Source organism: Hippocampus bargibanti, linkage group LG03 (genome assembly GCF_051943395.1).
Source record: "Hippocampus bargibanti isolate YZ-2025 linkage group LG03, ASM5194339v1, whole genome shotgun sequence".
Taxonomy (NCBI): Eukaryota; Metazoa; Chordata; class Actinopteri; order Syngnathiformes; family Syngnathidae; genus Hippocampus; species Hippocampus bargibanti.
Genome location: NC_142736.1, coordinates 19,803,898 through 19,828,465, shown reverse-complemented (window position 1 = coordinate 19,828,465; position 24,568 = coordinate 19,803,898). Strand labels below are relative to the sequence as shown.

General features: G+C 42.4%; 2 protein-coding genes across 2 annotated transcripts; one reads left to right on the top strand and one right to left on the bottom strand.

Annotated features, from left to right (window-relative positions):
• The first annotated feature begins 147 nt into the window (after nt 1-147).
• eif4g2a (eukaryotic translation initiation factor 4, gamma 2a) lies at nt 148-7,374 on the top strand. The gene is made up of 21 exons (XM_088993171.1): nt 148-158; nt 247-354; nt 440-496; nt 851-976; nt 1,062-1,164; nt 1,258-1,389; nt 1,475-1,541; nt 1,625-1,776; nt 2,034-2,144; nt 2,341-2,523; nt 2,616-2,769; nt 2,848-3,011; nt 3,093-3,200; nt 3,332-3,439; nt 3,515-3,619; nt 3,703-3,918; nt 4,233-4,491; nt 5,485-5,689; nt 5,769-5,977; nt 6,050-6,171; nt 6,958-7,374. The coding sequence occupies exons 1-21, from the start codon at nt 148-150 to the stop codon at nt 7,021-7,023; spliced, it is 2,766 nt and encodes a 921-aa protein (XP_088849297.1). The 3' UTR covers nt 7,024-7,374.
• Nucleotides 7,375-9,661: 2,287 nt separating this feature from the next.
• Nucleotides 9,662-24,540, bottom strand: ctr9 (CTR9 component of Paf1/RNA polymerase II complex). Its single transcript, XM_088992453.1, has 23 exons — nt 24,384-24,540; nt 23,931-24,029; nt 21,573-21,812; nt 21,372-21,489; nt 20,876-20,965; nt 20,533-20,789; nt 20,341-20,448; nt 19,264-19,500; nt 18,857-19,075; nt 18,103-18,286; nt 17,937-18,025; nt 17,048-17,233; nt 16,568-16,655; nt 16,332-16,480; nt 16,139-16,255; nt 15,527-15,672; nt 15,266-15,337; nt 14,784-14,919; nt 14,573-14,710; nt 13,900-14,048; nt 13,372-13,462; nt 11,772-11,881; nt 9,662-11,690 (listed from the first exon to the last, which is right to left on the bottom strand). Exons 1-23 carry the CDS (start codon nt 24,426-24,428, stop codon nt 11,183-11,185), a joined length of 3,576 nt encoding a protein of 1,191 aa, XP_088848579.1. The 5' UTR covers nt 24,429-24,540; the 3' UTR covers nt 9,662-11,182.
• Nucleotides 24,541-24,568: the final 28 nt, after the last annotated feature.

The following is a 24,568-nucleotide window of genomic DNA, read 5'->3' as shown; positions in this document are numbered from 1 at the left end:
AGAAGTAGAGATTGTCCCTTGTTTTGCCTCACGGGTAACATACAGTTAGTTGTTCTGCCAGCGATGACAGCGCATACTAGCATGTGAACCTTAATGTCAAATAAACGTGTGAGCAATTACTCATAGCACACTTTCGAGATTGAATAAATGCTCACTTGGTAAAACGACACTTCAATTGTTGACATTTGACTGTGCTTTTTTCATTTTATTTGTGTGTAACAATGTTATTCTCCTCTCTGTTTGTAGGTTGCTTTTCCCTTGTTCCTTCCCAGAACACAATTCTTTTCCAAATATTTGTAGTCAAGCCGCCAAAGTGGAGAGTGTTGTTGCACCAGGGGTTCCTTCTCATTTCAGGTATTGATTATCTTCGGACCTGTTGTTTACTGCGTGCATACACCCCTTCTCATTTCAACACGCTTTTTTTCTTGTTGCATCACAGAGTAGGGGGAGGAGGTGGGGGTGCACCTCAGCACTTTCCCAAGGCTGAAAGCAAAAGGTGATTTTTATATTTAATGTTTAATATCGGTCAGTTGCATGTTCATCAACTTTTTGCTGGCCTAAAATGAATACAGAAAAGGGGGAGCATATTCTCTACGAACTTTTTTTATGCTCTTTTGGTATTTTTTTTTTTTTTTTTGTAATTGCCTTCTTATTTGCCAATGAGGATATATTTACATAAGTCATGTGCTAGCTACAATTATTTTAGACTGTAATGGACTAAGAAAAGCTTCTGCAGCAATCAAAATGCAGTTTTATTTACATTAGACACAAGGTGACACAAGGTTGTGCTCTGTTACACGTTTTGCTGTGTAATCAGCTTTTTTTTTTTTTTTTTTGTCATCCGTCACAGCGAGTTCCTGGGGAAGGCCCCAGGTTCTGCCGCTCAGAGATGGATACCTTCTCGAAGCACTAGCCGAGAGGCCAGCTTCTCTGCTGAGAAAGGGCAGCACGATGCAATCTTCCGAAAAGTGAGAGGGTGAGTTGTGGCTCGAAATTCTTCCGATTGTTGCCCTCATTTTGTGTTCAACTGTTGGGTTATTGTGTGCCTCTGCTTTCTTCAGCATACTTAATAAGCTGACACCTGAGAAGTTTGACAAACTGTGCCTGGAGCTCCTCAATGTGGGTGTGGATTCCAAGCTTGTCCTGAAAGGAATCATCTTGTTGGTCCGTGCTGTTTCCAAATCTTTTATCCGTTAGTGTTGCCCATCAAGGCACCCAATCGTGAACCTAGAGATGAGTGGTGTTTGTTCTTTTCAGATTGTTGACAAAGCCCTTGAGGAGCCCAAGTACAGTCAGTTATATGCTCAGCTATGTCTACGCCTAGCAGAAGACGCACCAAACTTTGAAGATCCTGCAACAGAAAATCCCGCAACAAAAAAGCAGAATACAGTAAATGCTAATTTATGTCGAAAAAAGGCATAATGTTTTTTGTGGCTTTTTTTGTATTGCCATTTTTTTTTTCCTCTTGTTGCAGACCTTCAGGAGGCTTCTTATATCTAAGCTTCAAGATGAGTTTGAAAACCGTGCCAGAAATGTCGAAAGTATGCAGCAATTTTTAAAATTTTCTTTTCCAGATTTTGTTTTATTTGTCAGGATCTCATTATTCGTTCTTCTCCCGCGATAGTCTTTGACAAACAAGATTGCCCTCTCACCTCGGAAGAGGAGGAACAGCGTGCTATTGCAAAGATCAAAATGCTTGGCAACATCAAATTCATTGGAGAACTTGGGAAACTTCACCTTATCCACGAGTCCATCCTCCATAAGTGCATCAAAACAGTAGGTTCCATTTAGGCTTTTTAGTCTGGAGCTTGTACAGTAGAATTTGTTTATCAGCTCACGTTGAAACAAATTAAGTCATTGTGTGGAAATGGATTGATGGGCATTTCTATTCACTTATAAATGGACAAATATTTTGGGACAGGCCTGTTTAGAATTTTGTTACAGAATAAAATATCATGTCAAGGCTCCGCTGCATACGCAAACAAATTGGAATCCAGCACGAGGAATGCCCTAACATGCCTTTTTGCCTGAAGCTTCTGGAAAAGAAGAAGAGAGTCCAACTTAAGGATATGGGAGAAGACCTGGAATGCCTCTGTCAGATAATGAAGACGGTGGGACCCAAGCTTGATCATGAGAGAGCTCGGGTAGGTTTGTCGGGAAGATTCTCATGACAAAGCAATCATTTTGAATGCTCTTGCTTTTTAAAACACATCCATTTTCTCTCTCTCTCTCTCTCTCTCTCTCTCTCTCTCTCTCTCTCTCTCTCTCTCTCTCTCTCTCTCTCTCTCTCTCTCTCTCTCTCTCTCTCTCTCTCTCTCTCTCTCTCTCTCTCTCTTTCAGTCCCTGATGAATCAGTACTTTGACCGCATGCAGGCCTTGACCAACAACAAGGAATTACCTGCAAGGATTCGCTTCCTGTTGCAGAATACAGCCGAACTGCGTCAGAACAACTGGGTGCCCCGTAAAGCGTATTTTGACAACGGACCAAAGACCATCAGTCAAGTCCGCCAGGATGCCGTCAAGGTTCATTTGAATTTTCACACCCTTGCATATTTATCGGCGCTTTACACGGCAGCTATCGTTTTAAAGTGATGCTTGCCTAATGTACCTTGCAGGACTTGGGTGTGTTCATTCCCCCACAGTCTGATTGCTCGAGATCTGACTTTTTCATGGATCATGCCTTCCTGGACAATGCTTTCCTACAGACCAGGATCAGATTTGACAAAGAAGCGCTTGGGGGGCTGGCTGATATGTTTGGACAAATGCCCGGTATGTCACATTACACTTGTCTTCATGCCACACACACACAACACCACTGCAATGTTAGTCTCTCCTCAAATTGTGCAGGGATTGGCATCGGAACAGGTCCCGGGGTTATTCAGGACCACTACTCTCCAACTTTAGGCCGCCACCGCTCCAACCCAATTTTCAATGGCCATATTGGGATGAACAGCGGTTCGCATCAGCCCCAGTTTGATGCAGGAAGCAAGCCTTTTATCAAGCCAATGCAGGTGATTGCTGCATCAGATTATCCTCTTGCTTTCATCCCATTGATTCTGGACATAACCAACATTTAACGTTTGCGTCCCCAGGGTCAGAGTTCGCCGGTTTTCAGCCATAAACAAAATGGTTCTGTTCAGATGCAGTCCAAGGACATGGGCCCACGTTTTAGTAAGAAAGGGAAGCTCAATGTTGATGAGGTACTTGTTTTTTTCTGAAAACTTTTGCAATGTTCTGCCTTTACACTTAATCTTGTCTAAGCAACTGACTCTGACTTGGGCTGATTGTATATTGGAGGCGATAGTTTTAACTCTGGTTTTTACGCCTGTAGATCAGCCTGAGGCCAGCGCAGTCATTCATCTTAAACAAAAAAGTGCCGAAGCTGCAGCCACAGATGACAATGATGCCACCAAGTGTCCATGGTTCCCTAATGGGACAGGTAAATATTTGCATCTCGGTTAGGAAAAATACAATTTCCAAAGCCTGAAGGGTTAAATGGCTTTTCTTTTTGAAGTCCCCACAGCTTGGTCTTAAAACCAGTCCACCACCAATTCAGGAAAAACCTGCAAAATCCATCAAAAAGCTACCTCCGACCAAGGAAGAGCTTCACAAAATGACAGTATGGTTATTTCTTTCTTAGTCTTGTACAATCGTGTGGATATTACATTTGGATAACGCATTTGGGTCTCCACCTGTTTTTAGGAGGCCCTGGTTGCAGAATATATGAACAGCAAGAATGTCAGTGAGGCTGTGACCACTGTCAAGGAGATGAAGGCGCCAAAACACCTTTTGTCCGAGATGTTAAACAAGATTGTGGTGACTTCGCTCAGTCGTTCAGATGATGATAAGGAACTTGCGAGCACCCTGATTCACGAGCTCTGCAGCGAGGGTCTTGTCACAAGTGAAAACCTTCTTCAGGTAAGCCTAGACAACTGCGACCTTTGCACACGCGCAGCAGCACTTGAAAACGGCATCCAACGAAAGGTCATCATAATGTTCAATCAACCAGATAAGTTTGTCTAATGAATGTCCTCTCGTTGAATGCAAACATTTGCAAAGCAGCTATTGTAATGACAAATTGCTATTTTAATGCACGGTATTAAAATTAAAAATTTCACTTAAATTGAAACAATGTATACAATGTTTTTTCTTCCTATTCAAAATTAAATATTGTATGGGCTACAATGAGATTCTGCTCCTCACTCCCAAAACTGCCACCGCTCTCTCAACAGGCCATTCTCGGTGTCCTGGACCAGTGTCCCAAAATCGAGGAAGAAATCCCACTGGTGAAGTCGTACCTGGCTCAATTTGCGGCTCGGGCCGCCGTGGCCGACCTGATTGGCATGACGGATTTGGCCCACCAGCTGGAGAACGGCGCCCATTTCCCGCTCTTCCTGCTTTGTTTGCAACAGATGGCCAAGCTCAAGGATCGCGAGTGGCTTGCCGATGTTTTCCAGAAGAGCAAAGTCAACATGCAGAAGATTCTACCTGGTAGGGGCTGTCACCTACTCGCATCTTTGCATCGGGATAGGCTCTAATTTGGTGTAGATTTGAACGTTGGGTGATCAATGGACGAAAATGTTGTTTGGCCATAATGGCATCTCAGTCAATAATATCTGTATACTTGGTATAATACTCAAGTCACAAGATAGAAAAGAAGGCCTATTCACAATGCGCATGACTTTCTTGGTGTACAAGGCACAGGAAAAAAATGTAAGGCTTTGCTTGCTTGGCTTTATCAAGTGACTCGTTGCTTATTTGGCGACAATTGTGCTTTTTGCACAACAAGGAATGTGCTTGGCTTTCCACCCGCAAAGAGCCAGGTCACAGCAACATTATGATATCATCGTAAAGCATACAAACGGTGACTCTTATTTACCCAATAGCGCCTGCGCTAATAACGATAATGAATATGAAGCATCTGGTTGGCAACCTTGCATAGAATCGATTATGCAGGTAACATCCGGGTTCCGACCAAACGGTCGTAAGTTGAAATCCATTCAAAATGAATAGAGACTGAAGTGGGCGGCCATGGGTGTGGGTCGCTGGTGTGTCTACCGGTTGCCCTCAGCCCGAGCCCGCGGCTGTCTGCGGTGCCGATGCGCCTGACCCGCCACCTTGCTCCGAAGCAGAACGAACTGTGTCAAAGAGGCGGTGCTGGCCGTGGGCCCGCGCAACCGAGCGCCGATGCCCGAACCGCCTTGGCTCTCGTCCTGGCCGCGTCACGGCCGGCGTCAGTGGACACTCCCCCCTCTGGTGCCATTACACGGTCGATTGCTGTGCGAAAGTGAGATGCTGGCTGGCTGACCAAAATTGTCATACGCGTTGCCGCGCTGCTAGCGTAGCGGTGCCAAACGTATAATTAAAATATATATTTTTTTTAAATAGGGTCTTATCTGGTGTTTGTAAGTCGCGCAGGTCGTAAGTCGGATGTTACCTGTACCTGTTTGTTGTACGGAATAGTCAAACCAGTCCCGTCTTTAGAAATGGACCAGAACAAGGACCGCATGCTGGAGATTCTGGAGGGCAAAGGCCTGAGCTTCCTGTTCCCACTGATGAAACTGGAGAAGGAGCTCCTGAAGCAAATCAAAGTGGACCCATCTCCACAGTCGATCTACAAGTGGATTAAAGACAACATCTCTCCCAAACTCCACACTGACAAAGGCTTCGTCAACATCCTCACCACCAGGTACTTAACATCTTTCTTCACACACCCACTCTACTTCTTCTCGCTTGCGTTCAATGTCTTTTTTTTTTTTGCCTGCTAGTTTCTTGCAGTACATTGCCTATGAGATCAACCCAGATGAGGACGAAGAGCAGCTGGCAGCGCCGAGCAAAGAACAGCTGGATGAGGAGAAGCAGCTGCTGCTCTCTTTCAAGCCCGTCATGCAGAAGTTCCTCCATGACCACGTTGACCTGCAAGTCAGCGCCCTCTACGCTCTGCAGGTCCACTGTAACACTAAACACTTCCCCAAAGGTGACCGTCATCCCACACACATGCGCATATACACCTAGTCAGGGAATGCTAACCCGCGTTCTCTGCTTCCAGGAATGCTGCTGCGCTTCTTTGCCTACTTTTATGACATGGAAATCATCGAAGAAGAAGCCTTCCTGACATGGAAAGAAGACGTCACCCAAGAGTATCCAGGAAAGGGAAAAGCCTTGTTTCATGTATGTTCGCTCCCTTCACACCACTTAATACACATGGCGCAGCAACACATGCAGATTCAGCGGAGCCACGTCATTTAATCTCTGAAAAATTTCGCTTGATGTTGGTGCTGAAACTTTCTCTACGAGCAGCAGCAGCCTAACTAATATTTTCTTCACTTCCTTGTCCCCAAATAATATTTTTCGTCGACACAGCTTTGGCCTGAGCCCAAAAAATAGCAAGTAGTTATCCAGCAAAGTTGGTTACGTGAATATTACAGGGTTTACTGTTAAGACAAAACGTTTGTTTTTGTGATGCATCTGTTCCCAAGAGTCGAGTCAAACTTGGCTGAGAACTGAAGCAATATTTCCCATAAAAACTATACTTTGGAGAGAATATCTGAATGAACATAACACAATTGTGAACTTAATTTGTTATTCAAGACTTACTGTATGATTGTTTAGAAGTATAGTTTTGCATTTAATTGACTGTTCGTTGCGATTTTCATTGCCACAATTAAATTAAACTCATTGTTAAATTAATTTGTTCCAAAACGAGACTGACAAAATCGAACTAAGATGACATATCTGATAGTCAAATTATTTTCCTCTCAAGTGTTGCACCTTTAATCATGAAATGACAAACAAAAAATTGGTTCAGCGTTAATCATTGAAGAAAAAAAAAACATGATTTTCACACAAAATGTTGACTGTGGTTTTTCATTTTATCTGATTAATCTAAAACGATTGGACTGCTACTGCTCTAAAGAATAGAGCCAGTGTCTGATTTGTTGTTTGGTTGCCACGCAGGTGAACCAATGGCTGACCTGGTTGGAAACCGCCGAAGACGAGGAGTCGGAGGATGAAGATTACTAAGAATCCCCTCACACAATGATGCAATTTGATTCCTATTTTATCTACTTGGCCTCAGTAAGTTCCAAAGCCACTGTTACTAATCGACTTAAACCAGCGCCAGCATGTTACCATTCTGTTTATTTAATGAGGTAATTGGTCCAAGTATATTAAGAAATGATTTTTATTCAGCCCAACAGGAAGTGTTTTGCCGAACGTACACAAACGGTTTCAGAATCCGGTTGCAGTCATCACGTGCTGCTGTTTACAAATGAGAACATGTATTGTAAAGAGACTCTCATTTTTATCTGTTTTTAGATGCACTTTGCTGCACATCTTGAGTCGTTGCAATAGTATCATACACTTTTATATATATATATATATATATATATATATATATATATATATATATATATATATATATATAGTAATTAAAGGCGGGAGTACCAATACGCTGCCATTTGTTTTGTTTTCCTCTAAGCAATGAATTTATTTTGCTTTTCGGCGACATTTATATTTGAAGTTTGCGAATTCACTTTTGATGGCAATTTTTTTCCAATACTAAAATCAAGCATTTTGGAGTGTGGACATTAATGTGCTGTAAAGTCTGTGTTGCCTTTTTTAATTTATCACTTTTTATGAATATACCTCTGTATCTGACTATACTTGAACGTGTTTTATCATATCAAGACAGCCAAAGCTTAGTTTCCAGTTTTGTCATATCATCGGGGTTTTTAAGTGGTCTTTTTAATCTTCTTGCATGTGGCCACCTGCGCTTTCTTCCGGGTGTCGATGTAATGTAAACAACAGTTTGAGTGGGCATCTGCAGATCAACCTTGAATAAAGTACATTTCACGTCACTTGTGTCTGTTGCTTGGACTGTTAAAGGACAACCGACGTCTCCGACAAGTTGTGTCCATAATTTGTAAAATGGCTTCAAATGACTTCTACTGAGCGTATTTTACAAAGATTCCACTGCATATAGCTATATTTTCCATTTTAAGACTCGCGCTGAATATTCAGGAAATCTTGTTTTTGAGTTGGTGACGAGTCCGTATGTGACGTCACTAAAGGACCGCCCTTTACCGTAAAAAAAGAAGCATTGTAGCGGTCCTTCCATTATGTCAATGTATTTTGATGTACTTGTTTGGTCTGGGGACCTCATGTTGCACCCAAAATCTGCCAGAAGAGGGCGTCCAAGCGCCATATAAGGAATTTATCAGCCTGTGTAAACGGAGGTGGCCACAGGATGTCGCCATTTTGGGTGAGAGATTTTGGCACAGATGAATTTTTCAATCGATGGCAAACATGTATGCTTTCCTCTTCAGAACTATTTGAATCATATTCATAACTGGATGTGTAACAAGAAAGCATATTCTCCGAATCTGAAGCCATTGTTTTGATTCACTAGCAATGCCAGACGTCTTGGCGTGACGTCACGAACTGGGGGCGGGACATTCTGAAAATGCCCAATTCGCAGCTCAATTTTTTGCAGATTTTGGACACTTTGTCATTTTTATTGATTTGTGTTTTGCATTTGACTAAAAATATCATACTGCGTGTTTTGGGTATTTTAGATGTTATAAAACGTTTTTCTGATGTCAGTTAAAAAACAAAAAAGTGACGTCGGTTGTCCTTTAAGTGTTGCCTGCTAATATAAGTTGACGGTGCATGTAGGAACACAAACCATGCATTAAAAGAATAATCTGTAGACCTCTGAAACGTAATTGTTTCAATGCACACATCTGGTGAAGGGTACAAAACTTCCCAGTGAGCACTGGCCTGCATCATCCTTAAATGGAAGAAGTTTGGAACCACCAGAATCTCCCTAGCCGCCCGCCTGAACTGAGCAATCGGGGGGAGGGGGGGGGGGGGAGAGCCTTCGTCACAGAGGTGACCAAGAACCCAATGGAGACTCAGAGCTCCAGCGTTCCTCGATGGAAAGAGGAGAAACTTCCAGAAGGACAACCATCTGCAGCAATCCACCAATCAGGCCCGTATGGAAGAGTGGCCAGGGGGAAGGCACTTCTTAGTAAAAGGCACATGGCAGCCTGATTGGAGTTCGCCAAAAGGCACCTGAATGACTCTCATACCATAAGAAACAAAATTCTCTGGTTTTATGAGAGAAAGATTTAACTTTTTGGCATAAAATGCCAGGTGTCGTGTTTGTGGAGACCTGGCACCGTCCCTACAGTGAAGCACGGTGGTGGCAGCATTTTTCAGCAGCAGGAACTGGGAGACGAGTCAGGATTGAGGGAAAGATAAATGCAGCAATGTACAAAGACATCCTGAACGAAAACCTGTTCCAGAGCGCTGTTGACCTCAGACTGGGACAGCGTTTCATCTTTTAGCAGGACAACGATCCAAAGTACACTGCCATAATATCAAAGGAGTTGTTTCAGTACAACCATGTCAATGTCCTCGTGTGGCCCAGCCAGAGCCCGGACTTGAATCCCATTGAACATCTCTGCAGAGATCTGAAAATGGCTGTGCACCAACGCTCCCCATTGTAACCTGAAGGAGCTTGAGAGATGCTGTCAAGAGGAATGGGAAAAACTGCCCAAAAATAGGAGTGCCAAACTTGCAGCAACCTATTTAAAAAAGACTTGAAGCAGTAATTGCTGCCAAAGGTGCTTCTACCAAGTATTAAGAAAACACTGAATACTTATGCACGGGTGGTTTTTATTTTTATTTTAAATACATTTACAAAAATGTCACCAAAACTTCTTTCATGTTGTCATCACGGGGTATTTTGTGTCGAATTCTGAGGGGGGAAAAAAGTATTCCTTTTTTCAATGGTGTTGTAACATGAGAAAATGCGGGAAAAGTGAAGCATTCTGAATACTTTGCGAACTGACTGTATAGCGGAAACAACCAGAATAAACTAAGGGTCAGCATTGTAAGTGGCGGGTATATTGTCATTGATTGCCATGGCAACAAAAATAGAATTGAATTTAAAACAGATTCTTATCTCAAAGACAGTGTATTGTCTGTGTTCAAATACCTGACCTGAATCTGTTTTAAATTAGATATCAAGTAGACAGGATGAACTTAATGCAACTATTACGAAAAAATAGAATTTATTGTCATGGCAACCAATGACAATACGTATACCCGCCAGTTACAAGCATCATATCACTTGATGGTTCATTTTATAGTGACAATTTAAGATAAAACTTGATTTGTCTCACAATGGCGAACTTCCCAATTTACGGCAGCTAAATTATGAAAAGAAAGTAGAACAAAAATTATACAAATAAGCACATTAAAATTTTCAGGTTATGCAATAGCTTGACTGCATTCAGCAGGAACGAGTGGTGGGTGGTAACTCTTGCTATGTCGGTCTTTCAGTCTCTTAAGGAGCTGCTCAGTGCTGTTAGGGGCGCAGAGCAAGCATCCTCCTCTTGCCCACCCTCACCAGAGTGTCCAGGGAGCAGGCCAGGACAAAACCGGTCCCCCGTCAGTCTCTGTCCCAGGCCGAGATGCTGAATCTTAATGTTGGACTTTGCTTTTGGTAAAGCAAATCGTTCTTCAATCGGCTTATTAAAATTGGTGAGAACAAAAACCGTTTTGTAATTGCAATAAAATAAAGAGTTAGGAGGCGAGGGGATGGACAATTCACTAGAATTATACAATTTACTTAACGACTACCATAATATAAATCAGCTTCCATATTTGTCAATTACATTTATAAAAACAGTACTTGTATTTATTTTGCTCTTGCTGTCAAAAGAATCAAACTGCTATTTGGGGTTGATTATAATTTGTTTTTTTTTCATTTGACAATGATTCAAAAATACACACAAATATGTATGAAACTAAAACTATTTTAAAATACGAACAAGCTAAATACGAAATAATCCCCCAAATGCAAAAGAAAAAAAAAATACACCCTAAATAAAGACTGACCAGGTCAGAATTATAATACAGCAATGCAGATGTCACGCCTCACCCTCTGATATCTGGATTTTGACACATTTCAACCTAAACCAAAGTATCGTTTAAAAAGTGGAGAAATTGAAAAGCATGTCTTTAATGTCATTTGTTTTTAGGATGACAAAATACAGAATTTTTCTCTTCCAAATAATTTATGGATCTGGAAAAAGAAGTGATGTGATGTACTTAATAAAAAAAGACGTGAGCTCCTTGTGAGTATGGTCATAAATGAGACAAGTCTGTCAACTTAATCGCTGTCATCGTCATTGTTGGAGCCTTCGGGTTCTGACCTGTTGTCAGAATGGCGAGGGGAACCCTCGTTGTCCGACCTGGGTTCCGATTCTCCATCTGACGCCGCAACGGGGGAACCGGGTCGGGACTCATCGTCCGATCCTGAACTCTTGCTCTCATTTTCCGACTGGTCTGAGTCGGACTGCCGCTGCGCCCTCCTCTTCTTCACCGGGCCGTCACTGCCAGAGTCGTCGTCGTCGTCATCATCATCGGAGGCCGCGGGGCGCTGAGGGCTGCCCGCTTCGCTACTGGAACGGTCCCTCGCTTGAGGGCTACCTGCCTCGCTACCGGAACGGTTCCTCGCTTGAGGGCTACCTGCCTCGCTACCGGAACGGTTCCTCGCTTGAGGGCTGCCCGCTTCGCTACCGGAGCGGTTCCTCCCAGCGTCTGAGTCGCTTTCCGATACGATGCGCTTCCTGTGGTCATCGTCGTCATCGGATCCAGAGCCACTCTCTCTTTGGTTCCTTAAGAGAAGGAGAGTAGACTGGTGAGACTTCTTTTTTTTTTTTTTTTTGCGTGGACAGCTCCTCCCGATCGCCTTTTACCTGTCCTCAGCTATTTTCAGGCCATCCTCGTCAGATGACTCAGATGATGAGATGATTGCCTTTGACTTGATCTTTCCTTTGAGAGAAGCCGGGGGGCGCTCAAGCTGAAGCTGGAAGGAACCAAGCCGTCAGAATTCAAGAAACTGATTCAAGTGAAAATTAATCTGGTCGATTGTTTCAGTGTTAGAGTCAAAGTAAATGTAAAACATATTTTTTTTGTAACACAAAAGGCGTGAAAATAAAAACTAACCAAACTGATGTTTTTAAAAATGTGCTGCATAAAGCGGTACAGTAGCAATGATATATCAGTTAATATAAAGAAACAAATTGGCTTCATGAAGTGTAATTTACCTTATTTTCCAGTGTATAAGGCGCATCTTCAATGAATTGTGTATTTTCAAACTTTGTTCATATATAAGGTGCACCTTTAATGAATGACTAAAAAAATCCCAAGAAAATATGTAAATGGTTTCCATATACAGTGATAGCTCAGCTTACGAACACTTTAGCTCACGAACCTTTCGCCTTACGAACATTCAATTTGCGAGAATATAATCTTAGCATACGAATGAGTTTGCGGCGGACAAACCAAACCACACAGCGCCACGTGGCTGACAGATTAGTTTTCGGCGGATGAACACCAAACCACACAGTCGAACAGCGCCACTGTGACTGCCGGACGAGTTTTCGTCAGCACCTTTCTTTGAGTGCAGACATGGTTTGTTATCGAATGGAGTACTTTTTCTATGATGGGACCAGAAACGACCCCACCACAGGCTAGTGTTAAGACGAAGAGGACACAAAAGAAAATTACAGTTGAGCAGAACCAAATCATCGAAAAACACGAACGAGGTGTGCGCTTGTGGGACTTAGCGTCCCAGTACCAGTACGCTAAGTCGACCATTGCTACGTGTGGCTAATGGTGTGTCTGTGTTGTCTAAGCAACGGTCTCAGGCAATAGAAGAGGTTGAAAAACATCTGTTGATTTGGATTTGCGAAAAGCAGCTAGCAGGGGACAGTGTGAGTGAGGGTATTATTGCTGAGAAAGGACGGCAACTTCACTTGGATATCATCAAGAGGCAACTGCATCAACGACCATCACAAAGGTAAATAAAATGACTTTATTATACAGTACAGTTTATTTCTTTAATTACAATACAATAGCACATTTATTATACATACAATAAGGTATATTTTGTGTAGTTTTAAGGCTTATTTCATAGAAAATTATGTTTTATGGGGACCTGGGAACAGATTATTCTCATTTTTAATGGTTTGTTCTGGGAAATAAATGTTTGGCAGATGAACTTTTCGCCTTACACACACTTTCTGGGAACCAATTAAGTTCGTGAGCTGAGGTATCATTGTCTAAGGCACACCACATGATGAGACGCTCCAGTCGAGGCTGGTGTTATGCACAACTTCTACAGGGGAAATGGAATCAGTGGCTGCTGACAGTTGTTGCGAGACCTGTTGTAGCTCAATATGACTTCCCATATAAGGCGCACCTGCGTGTAAGGCGCAGGTTCATCTTTTGAAGAAAACGAAGGCTTTTGGGTGCGTCTTATACACAGGAAAATACGGTAATTAAAAAGGGTACCTTTTCCAGCCTCTTGCGCTCTTTGCTTTTGCGCTGCTTCTTGGATTGTGCTCCTCCACCCTCGTCATCGCTGTCGTCTTCTCTAGGACCTCTGCGGGAACACAAATCAAAACAAACAGACTTTTCATTCAGCGTGAAGGGTGACCACTGAGGACATGCCTTCGTGTGCTCTTGTATTCTCTCTCTATTACCATTGTGACATCCACACACTCAAAATGAACGTGCCACACTGTCAAATGGATAGTAATAGCTTAATTTTAGGGTACACAATCTCTTCATATCTTTGGATTATTTGGCTTTGCTCTGATCCCCAATAAAATGTAATCTGTGGGATCAGAACTGAATTCAGATCATGAGACTGGATCGGGAGATAGTGAACGCATGTACAAAGCATGTACAAAGCATGTACAACTGAACTGCACTTTACATATGTTGTACCCCATAAAAAAACTTCATCCACCACTGAAACATGGTGCACAATTTGAATTTTTCCTACAAAAGTAATCTAGATGAGAGCGGTACACTTACTTCTTCCTCTTCCGGCGGGCCTTCTTCTCTCCGTCCTCACCCTCGTCATGCTCGCTCCCGCTGGTTGCCCTTTTCTTCTTTTTCTTCACAGGCAGGTCTTCATCAGAGTCATCATTAACAAACTCGTCCATGTCGCCTCCTTTCTTGCGCTGGGGGCAAATGGCAGGGTGAATGACATTTATTATTATTATTTATTTATTTTATTATTATGCTGAATTCACACCAACATGTTGACATCAAGGTGGAAAAAAAATCAGCTCACAAAGTTAAGTTTTCAATTATGTCAAACCAGTTTTGGTACCTGGGAGTGAAAACATCTACATTGGAATTTGAGTAGTATGTGACGACGAGTCAGCCTGCACATGCCGCTAAAAGTTATTTATTTATTAGTTTATGTAAAATATCCTACCCGTCAATAGATAGAACCAATTCTGTGTTGTTCTTGGATCATATTCTGTATTGTATTAGTTTTGCATGTCTGGCTGTGTCAAATTCAACATACAGTCCGTTTTAGAAAAAAATGCCTCTACTAATGTTGGCAGTGAATCGTCATTCCTGTTCACAGGAACGACATGACTTGAAATAATGAATATTCACACCTAAATTCCACAGGACACCAGAGTGAGAATGCCGAGTCTATTTGTGTGTATGCGCGTGCGTGTGTGTCACTCACACGTCCAGCACCTCCCTTTTTCTTTTCCCTCAGGGCGCCTTCGGCAAAGGTGAGCAGGTTCTTGGTCTTTTCCACGTAGAGAGCTCTCTGCTCCAGCAGCTTTTTTTGCTCCTCAGCCTCTCTGCTCTTTTTCTCCTCCTGAGTTATTTTTTAGCACAACATCAGCAGAGCACAACCCGAATAACTCAAATTGTTGCTGCGAAGCACACACTTGCTCCTTCATCAACTGTTGACGCAGCAAGTCGCGCTCTTGTTCTTGTTTGGCCCGAAGTTCTTTCTCCTCCTCATCTTGTTTTCTGGCACGTGCCACGTGGTACTGAGCCTGACTTAACAGGTCGGAGCACTGCCTGCGTCCCCACAACGAACACGGTCAAATTGTTACAAACGCACAAATTCAATCAAATACAACCTAGCAGGCAGTTGTTTCCTTTGTTTTTAAGTTTGACCCATTAAACTTTGCCCGAAAATGATTTTACCATACATTGTAATCCATTACAATCAGGTTTCAGGGGGAAAAATGTTTACCAGTTGCTAAACTGAACCGTTGAATCATAAACATTCTGAAATACTTTGTTATGTGAAGGGGACACAAGGGGCAATTAAAAATCAGTGCAAATATATAATCTTAAGAAATAAAACCAGTGTTATGATTAACGCATATCAAACAGTTTTCAGACTAAAAAAAGAATATACCTGGCTTCAGAAGCTGCGTGTGCAAGGTCAAATCTCATCTTGTCTCCAGCTTTGCTCAGGTAACTGAAATACCTGAGAGAGAACAACAAAATGAGGAAGATGCAGGCAAGCCTGACTGGAATGAGCATTAAAAAAATAAATACATATAAACTATCAAACCCGATATAGCTACACCATGCTCACTCTGTCCTTTTGTAGAACCAAATGCATCCCTTGCGCACAAAGATTCGGTAACCCCAAGTGGAAAGTGACTGCCACTACCTGTGAGCGAGTTCCAGTTCTTTGACGGAGCTCAGCACGGCTTTCAGGTTACTCTTCTCATCCTTCAGCACTAAAGTGGCGAGCCGCTGAAGCACCAGGGCCACATTGAACATCAGTACTGTGTCATTGGGCGCCACGTGGCGGGCCTGGTTGGAACACAACAATCCATGCCCTGAATTTAATTCACTTCGCATCAAGCAGGAAATTTGCAAATAGCGAACGATTCTTCCAAAAAAAGATTCTTCAAGATGTTTAATCCACATCCCAGTTAAAACCTCCAGTCAAACTCAACACAGCACCAAAGTAATTACACGTTTACTTTTAAAAATAACTACATAGCATTGCTTTAAATCAGACAGTTTATGTTATTGCTAGTAATCAATAATGGGACTGAAAGGATCAGCGTCACTGTGCTACAACCCGTTAAACAACGATATCTGCACACAAATGGAAACTTGTGTAGAAATAAAACAAGGTTAGCAGAAATATATTCTTTATCCCCCAGGAGGACCGACTACTACAGTAGCTTTTGTAACAATATGCAACTTTTGAACCGCAAAATATTTTAAAGACAGAAAAGTTATGTTTTGAGAAAGACATCTCTGGTTTTACCTTCAGTAGCATCTGCTTGCATTCTTGTAGTTTCCCACATTTAAAGAGTGCTCGTGCCAAGTAAAGTAAGACCTCAGTGTTCTGATGCTTGTAAAACTTCTTCAGGCAATTCTCATACTGCAGAACAGAAATTTAAAATGGTGGACACTCATCAACATGCAGACAAAAGGTGTCCAAACATAATGCCTCTTACCATCTGCACAGCGCTGATGTACTGCTTCTGCTCGACGTAGATATGAGCCAGATTCAACCACACGTCGCTGATGTCTGCTGTGGCCTCCCTCACCTGCGCAAACACATCCCGGGCCTCTCTGAAGTACCCTTTATGAGCCAGCACGGCACCTGGACACACAATATTGCTCTTGAGACTGAAATCTGGCATAAGTGCCTTTTTTTCTGTCCTTCAGTCAAAAAGGAAGCTCATCACACCGATTCCATTGGCCGCATAGAGGTTCTTGGCATCATTTCGCAGGACCTGTTTGTAAATGGCCAACGCACGATCCTGATGTCTCTTTTCCTGTACACATTAAAACATGAACAAGGAAATGTCAGTAGAATGCAGACTTACACAAAGAATGAACAGTTAAATTGTAAATGAATACAAATTAATTGCATTATTCAGAAACATTTCTTCTTCTTTTCAGATTTTCTCTTTAAGGGGTCGCCACAGCGAATCAGTGTCCTCCATCTTCAGAGGTTTGATTCATAACACTAGCCTCACCTAAATTAAATGGCATCTTTTTGGTCCTGAGCCGTACTGTTTTGATATTTTTCCATTAATTAATTCACAAACTAAACTTCAACTGGCGAGATTCCTGTCAAATTTAATGAATTTGCTTCAGACATTTTGCAGAAAAGCATAAGGATGCTGCTCACAATGTCATTTATTCTTAAATAATAATTTATGACCTTTTCCCGGTCTCTGGTGGGCTGATGGAGGGTCTGTAGCCACACGTTGCCTAGCGCCAACATGGAGTAGGTGTCATTCTGCGTGGACGGTTGCTTCAGAATCCGCTCAAACTTCTTTTGACCTGGTCCCCACTCCTGTTTGGCCAAGTGAAGGTTCCCTATGAGGGACCACGCATCTGGATGATCCTGCAACAAACGGGAACAGATTATGGTCACCGCAGCCTGGAATGACATCAACAATAATGGATGAAAAGGTTTATTCAGACGTCATCTGTACTTCTTTGAAGGTGTCAGACGTTTCGCGCCTCATCCGAAGAGCTTAGTCAGCAAATTAAAGGTGTGCTGGTAAGTCTGGCCCTATATATATATATATATCCTTAATGGACAGAGGTAGCGGTGCCAGTCCTCTGCTCTGATAGGTCCTTGCTCTAAGGTTGGGGGAGCACTGGACTACCGATCCTGGATGCAAGAGGACAAAATGTTTTTTTTTTTGGCAGGGTGTCTGAGCTCTTCCTTAGAGATAGGGTGAGAAGCTTAGTCATACGCGACAGACTCAATGTCGAGACACTACATCTCCACATTGAGAGGAGCCAGATTGGATGGCTCGGTTCTCTGATTAGGATGTCCCGCCGGCAGGAGGCCCCGACAGAGGAAACGCTGGAGAGACTATGTCTCCTGGGTGGCCTGGAAATGCTTTGGGATCTCGCGAAAAGTTGGAAGGTGTGGGGGGAGGGGGGGGGAAGTGACCTGTGGGTTTCCCAGCTAAAGCTGCCGCGACCCAATCCCATAATTAAACAGTTACCAATTTGCAATGCTCCCAAAATTGCCCATCTTAGCTTCCCAAAGAAGTTTACCAGATCTTTTGTGAGAATATATCACCGAAACATACCTGATTAATCTGTAGGGCCTCTTTGAACCAATCAGAAGCCTCGTAGAAATTGCCTTTGTCGCGTGCCATGGCACCAAGTCGCAAGTAGCCTGGCAGCCAAAAACAAACGTTATGCAATACATTTTCCTCATACTTGAGCTGTGTGATGTACATTTGGTATGCTTACAGTCCACATAATTGGGATGTTCCCTCAGAATGTTCTTGTAGAACTTCTCCGCCTCATGGAATTCGCACATGGCCTCGTATAGACGCGCCAGATTGTAGGAGGTGGTGACGGAAATGGCGTTGTAATAGTGCTCATCGTGCTCACCTTCAGCTTTGGCCCGATCCAGAGAAGCCAGGAAGTATTTCTGGAGGGGGGAGGACATTTTTTAATGTTTAGTTATATACCGTTAAAGGAATACTGTGACTTGGGAATTCATTGACACTCGGGTGAAAAACAAAAAACAAAACAGGACTATCAGTAACGACACAAGTAGAAAGTCAAAGAACTCACAAGGACAATGGAACAGACAATAAGACTGGACGACTCTAGGCCCCCAATAGTGCAGTCTTGAAATTAAATGCAGTATAAATCATGCCTAACTCATGATTATAATTCAATTATAAATTGTATTGTGCTCATGTAAAACACTTTGTACACAGCTGTGGTTGTTTCCAAGTGCTCTTTCCAATACAGTCGAGTTGAACAAACTATAGAAATCAATCTAAAATTTAAGAACAGAAAATTACTTTTCATTATTTGGCACATTTCAGGTACTTTTAATCAAGTTAAATTATACAAGAGGAATTTAAATAATGTAATTTTCTGTTCAGAGACTGCACTTGCAGTTTTTACCCAGGCATCATTTCAGGTCTTCCGAAAAAAAAAAAAGATTTTGAAAGGCATAAAACAGATGCGCGCACGCATGTGCGTCTACCTTGGCCTCTTCCAGGTTGCCCAGCCGAAAGTGAAGAGCCCCCAGGTTGTTGAGTATCTCTGGAGGCACGTCTGCCTGCACTTTCTCCTGCAGGATGCGGGTGGCTGTGCCATAGGCAGAGAGCGCACCTTGGATGTCGGTCTGCTCCAGAATCTGAGCCAGTTCAATCCAAGCTTCAACGTCATCAGGGTACTGCTCCGTTACCTTCTTTAGATGACCCTATGTAGCAAATATGGATATTTATTGTCATAATAATTTAAAAAATTGAGCTGCACCATCCAGCCTTTGATAACGGAAACAGTGGGGATACAAGTATTTTTTCTGGTCGTCAACCTGAATCCAGAATCACAGGTGTGCGAGGAACACTGAAAAGAGCGTGACTGAATCAGGTGGTTAGGACAACATACTTTGGCAATGTCTCGCTTTTCCTGGTCGTCAGATGTTGCGTAAAGGGAGCCCAGAATTTTGATCGTCTCGTAGTTGTTGGGGTAGGCCTTTAAAACCTTTTCGAAGCACTGGGCTGCATTCTCCTTGTCTCTTCGATAAACGTACATCTGCCCTAGGCCGAAGAAGGGCAACACGAAGGTGGACGAGGCAAACTGTGTGGCCTGGTAGTAATACTGAAAGGCTTGATCATAGTCCTCCTAAGGCCAGAGTGGGAGAAATGAATGACATGTATGAGTGTGGACGGTCTTCATTCATTCGGGTCAATGTGCAAAGCTCGAATCGAGGCAATGGCATTCCTTCGGTTTGTTGAAGAAGTTACAACTTTAATCACCTCGTTCTGTCATCAGGTCCAAATTGTTAAGTCTGCTGATTTAGGTCTGATTGTTGTGCGGACACAATAGGGTTGTTGTTTTTTTTTTTACAAAAGATTATTTAATAATGCATTTCAAACTTACAGACCACCTTTGATGAATTATGACCCTCACCAATTAAAAAACCGCAGGAGCAATTTTGTTTATGCATAGCACAATATAGGATGGCGGGTTTGTCCGGGGCCAGATTCAGCAGTAAATTTGCATTTTGAAATGGGAAATTACTGTGAGGACATTGCTGCCGAAATTCTGGACAGGTCGTACCGTTTATTCTAAAATTGTCCTACAAAGCATATACCAATTGGTCATTCACCCTTTGACTCTGCAGTAACATTGGTCAATTTGGACAAATGATCCCTGCAACGCTTTCACGCAGAGATCTTGCTTTGACTTCATTCATTCATTCACTTCTTTTTGTCTTCATTCTATTGTTAATCAATTAATTGCTTTGAACCCTACAACAACAATCCTTTCGTGACCACAACCACTACAGATATGAATAGGGAGAGGTAAATTTTAAAGTGTAGAAGTGAAGAAGCCTCTGGATTAAAGTTGAAACATTCTCACCACAAAAAGAAGACTACCCCAATTGCATAGAACGACTTTTGCGGATAAAATTCAAATTGTAAATATGAGGGAAGCGACTTCACAATGACAATAGACGACCTGCACGTGAAAAGATCGAGCCAGCTGGTAGCAACTCTCCGCCTGCATGGCTTCCACTTCCGTGTTGTGGAAAGCATGCAGGGCCAGATGCTGCACTTTGCTGTAGTCCTGAAAGCAGAAAGGGGCAAACCATGTGAAACATAATCAAAATGAGGTTGGGTGAAGTGAACGCATCAGGATGCTCGTGGCTACCTTTTTGAAGAAGAAATGGTTGGCGAGGTGGTTGAGCACCATGGGATTGCTGGGGTCGATTGTGTAGGCGCGCGACAGGAGCTGCACTCCGTTCTTGATGGAGTCTGCCTCCTTGTTGTTCAGTTCGAGCACTGCCAGGCCGACGAGGGCTCCCACGCATTTGGGGTTGAGCTCCAGAGCGCGGCCAAACGCCAGGCGAGCTTTCTCCAGTTTGTTGAGCTTGACGAAGCAGTGGCCCATTCCCAACCTTACCTCAGCTGGTCAAATACAAAATCAATGCAATGAAGCATGTCATATATCCATGGCTGGCGAACAAGTTAACATACTATCTTACAATCTTTACCTGGACACCCGGGGTTTGTGCGCAGAGCTTTTTTGTAGTACGCCAGTGCTCCTCTGTAATCTTTTTTATTGAAGGAGATGCACGCCTTACCTAATAAACAACAAAGGGGTGTTTCCATTCAGTGAATGAGGGTAATTATTTGATCAAATGTGTTTTTAAAGCTGCATCATTAGCATGCAGTATTTTTTTATATGATGGACCGAGCCCCTGTTAATTATTTAATAATTTTATTTATTTGTCTCTCTTTTATATTGGCAGAGGCCACAACATTGCTTCAACTATTCAATTAATAGAACATTAGAAGAAACTGACTTGCTGAAAAAGAAGAAGATTCTCTCGCAGTGATAAAAATGAAAAACAATGATAAATTCATATGGTAATGTTTGTGTATTTAAAAATTCCTCTCTGTTGGAAAGTTAAATAAATACTAGAGGTACAAGTATTGTAAAACAGTTTTTAAGTTAATCAGTTAATCGATCATCCGAATTCAATTTACCAAGTAAGGCAGGGATGTTATTGGTGGACTGATTGAGGACAAATTGGAACTGAGCGTCAGCCTGGTCCATCTTGTCTCCTTCCAGCAAACAAAAACAAGCTCTTCCCAGCAAATGGTTCTGAACGAGGCAGCATGAGATGTATTTATTTTAGATACTGTAAACACTTTCTTTTGTCACTTGCCCTGAAATATTGTTCTCACCTGATCATACATAATGATCTTGTCGGCCATTGTGTACAACAGCGTGGCCTGCGTGATGAGCTCTTTCTTGGCATCTTTGTTCTTTTCTTTGCGGGCCTGTTGCACGTAGTAAGCTGCCAGAGTGTCCAAACATGTCATTTGATCCTTTTCATGGTCGCTGTAGTCCAGGTTCCCGTCGATACGCGCCGCCTCAAGGAGTTTAACAAAGTCCTCTGTTTTGCCTTGCTTGTAGTACTCCAGCTAAGAGAAGACAACACGGTTGTGATATTGTTTGGAATGACTTCAATACTTACACTTTTTACAAAAGGTTAGGGGTACTCAGCGTTTGGGTTTCAGAATGCACTATAATCCACACAAGTGTATAAAATTTATCAGACCTTTTGAATGCACCATCCCCAGGGTTAAACGTTTCTGTACTTTTTGTACAAGTTGCAGTTCTGTTACAATGGCACTGAAGAGCAAAATTTACGACAGGTGATCCATGACTCAACCAATGCACATCCCAGGACATCTACTTCTATGTATTTCTGTTAGAAATCTATTCTCTCATATTCGACTTGGCTGTATCATTATGGGATCTATAAAAATATTCACATTTTATATGTAAAACCCAGTGACGTGCAGTCAGTGGAGGCAGGGGAGGCAGTGCCTCACCTGTCATCATGGAAAGCTGTCATGGAAATATCAAATGAAAAAATAAATTAAACAGTTATATGTATTTAGTAATTTGTACTTTAAAGTTCTTGTCCATTTAACTTCACCGTTTTAGGATTTTTTTCAAAATCGCTGAATTTTCACATTTACCGTTCAAATACTAAGTAGAGACGAGCAGTGAGGCACCAGCCGGCTGAGCCTCACCATGGATTGCGCAATCACTATGCTTACTGTGCTGGCTTGCTCTGCAGTGAGACCGCATTGCTGTCCTTCTCCATATCGCTATTAAAGCATTCAAACACGTTTAGTATATGAACTAAATTTCTACAGTTTAGCTGGTGTATATAATGTAGAGTCACTGTACATGATAAACACTGTACTACAGTGTTTATTTTGTTTTATTTTTATCAAAACGCTGTGTGTAGGTGAGGCAAACAGTTCTCCCGCCTCATGACAGGCAGGGGGCGCTTGAGATTCCAGAGATACTTCCGACTCCGCGGCTGCAGAATAATAGAATTAGAGACAGAAAGCTACAGTAAACAGTTAGCAAGTAAAGTGCAACCCTCCAGTCATTTTTTTGTGTTGCTTGGCCTCACTTTCAGAATGGAGGATTACATATCTAAATTGAAAGAATTTTCTAAACTGGACTTTCAATCGAAGCAGGAGGTAATAATTAAAGGAAGACCAACACCGGGGCTAAAAGGTTTGCTTCAGACAACGGGACACAATACTCGCCCGCTCTTTTCAGGCGGACTGGTACACACGAAAAGGCTGGCTGTGTGGATGTCCAGCAAGAAAGCGCCTTTTTTGCTTTTCCTGCCTTCTGTTCTCAATTTGTGACAATGTCTGGACTCAAATGGGATATTGCGACCTGAAAATTTTACAACGGAGCCTCATCAAAAATGAGCGAAGACTCAACATCAGCATCGACAATGCTAAGGTAAAGGAGAACCGGGAGATTTTAAAAGATCTCATCAATGCCACCTGCTTCCTTGCCAAACAACAGCTGGCATTTCGTGGAAATGATGAAAGTAAAGGCTCCGCTAATCGTGGCTACTATGTTGAACTATTACATGCTTTCGCTGAGAAAGATGACAGGCTAGCGAGTCATTTTGGGACATCCACTATATTTTCTAGCCTGTGAAACAGAATACAGAACGATTTAATTGAAGCAGTTGGTGATGTCATTAGAAATGACATTAAAAAGAAGATCGGTGCAGCCCCATTTGTTGCTGGAGAAGTAGATGAGATTGTCATTCTCAGCACTGAAAACATACAGTCGGAACAGGACTGATCAAGGACGACTTTCTTCACTGGCAGTGATCTCCGTTGAGACAGAGAGACTTTTAAAACTGAAGAAAGATAAGGAAGGCTTCTACAAAGAAGTTATCCATGCCTTTCTTCAGAAGGAGCGGCGCATGGACTTCATTTACAAGTAAAGGTAACATGATAAAAACGTTTTTTAATTATTTTTTTTCTATGCTACCGTTTGTATATATAAAGAATGCTGACATGAAATTGTAAACAAAATACGTTAACTGTTGCCAATCAAATGGTGAATAAACTACTCTGTAGAGTTCATATGTTTGTAAATCTGACTATGATGACGTCAGTGCCTCACCAGCCATGAACCTCACCGCACGTCACTGAAAACCATACAATTCAAAGCACGTTATTTTAGGAGCAAGTTAAATATAAACTTACCGCCAGGGCAATCCATATGTGCAACTGTGTGTGCTCCTGCTTCAGGATACTGATGACCTCGTCGCCTTCGGGCAACTGGTCGAAGTCAAGCTCAATTACCTGGTGGATAAATTATGTTACAAATAGATGAATTTCAAATTTTGATAAAACGGTACAAATAAAATCGCCACAACCCATCTGAAAATGTGTTCATTCAATTTTGATAACAATGACAGGGAGCAATACCAGGTTTCAGTATTTCGGTTACATTTTTGGGGGCCGTTTTGTTTTTGTAAGTCTTTATCATCAACATCGTCATTATTTACTTCAGATCGCCACAACTGGATGATACATAGTTATTAGGCGCCGCTTGCAGGACTGAGCAGCACTACCGATGTTAGCGATAATTAGCACCCACGGCAAGCAATCGAGCAGTGGTCGGTTGAGAACCGACATAAAAACAGAGAAGTTTACCTCATCTGTGTCCCGCAAAGGGATCTCGATAGACCCCCGAGACATCTTGGAGGAGGAAAAGCCTAAATGCAGCTAAACGGGGACGTTAAATCCTGCACAGGCGATAAGGTTGGTCGTAAATTGATGCCTCAAACCGGAAGTCAGCACACAGTGTGTGCATCTTAAAAATTTGTCCGATGGGGAAA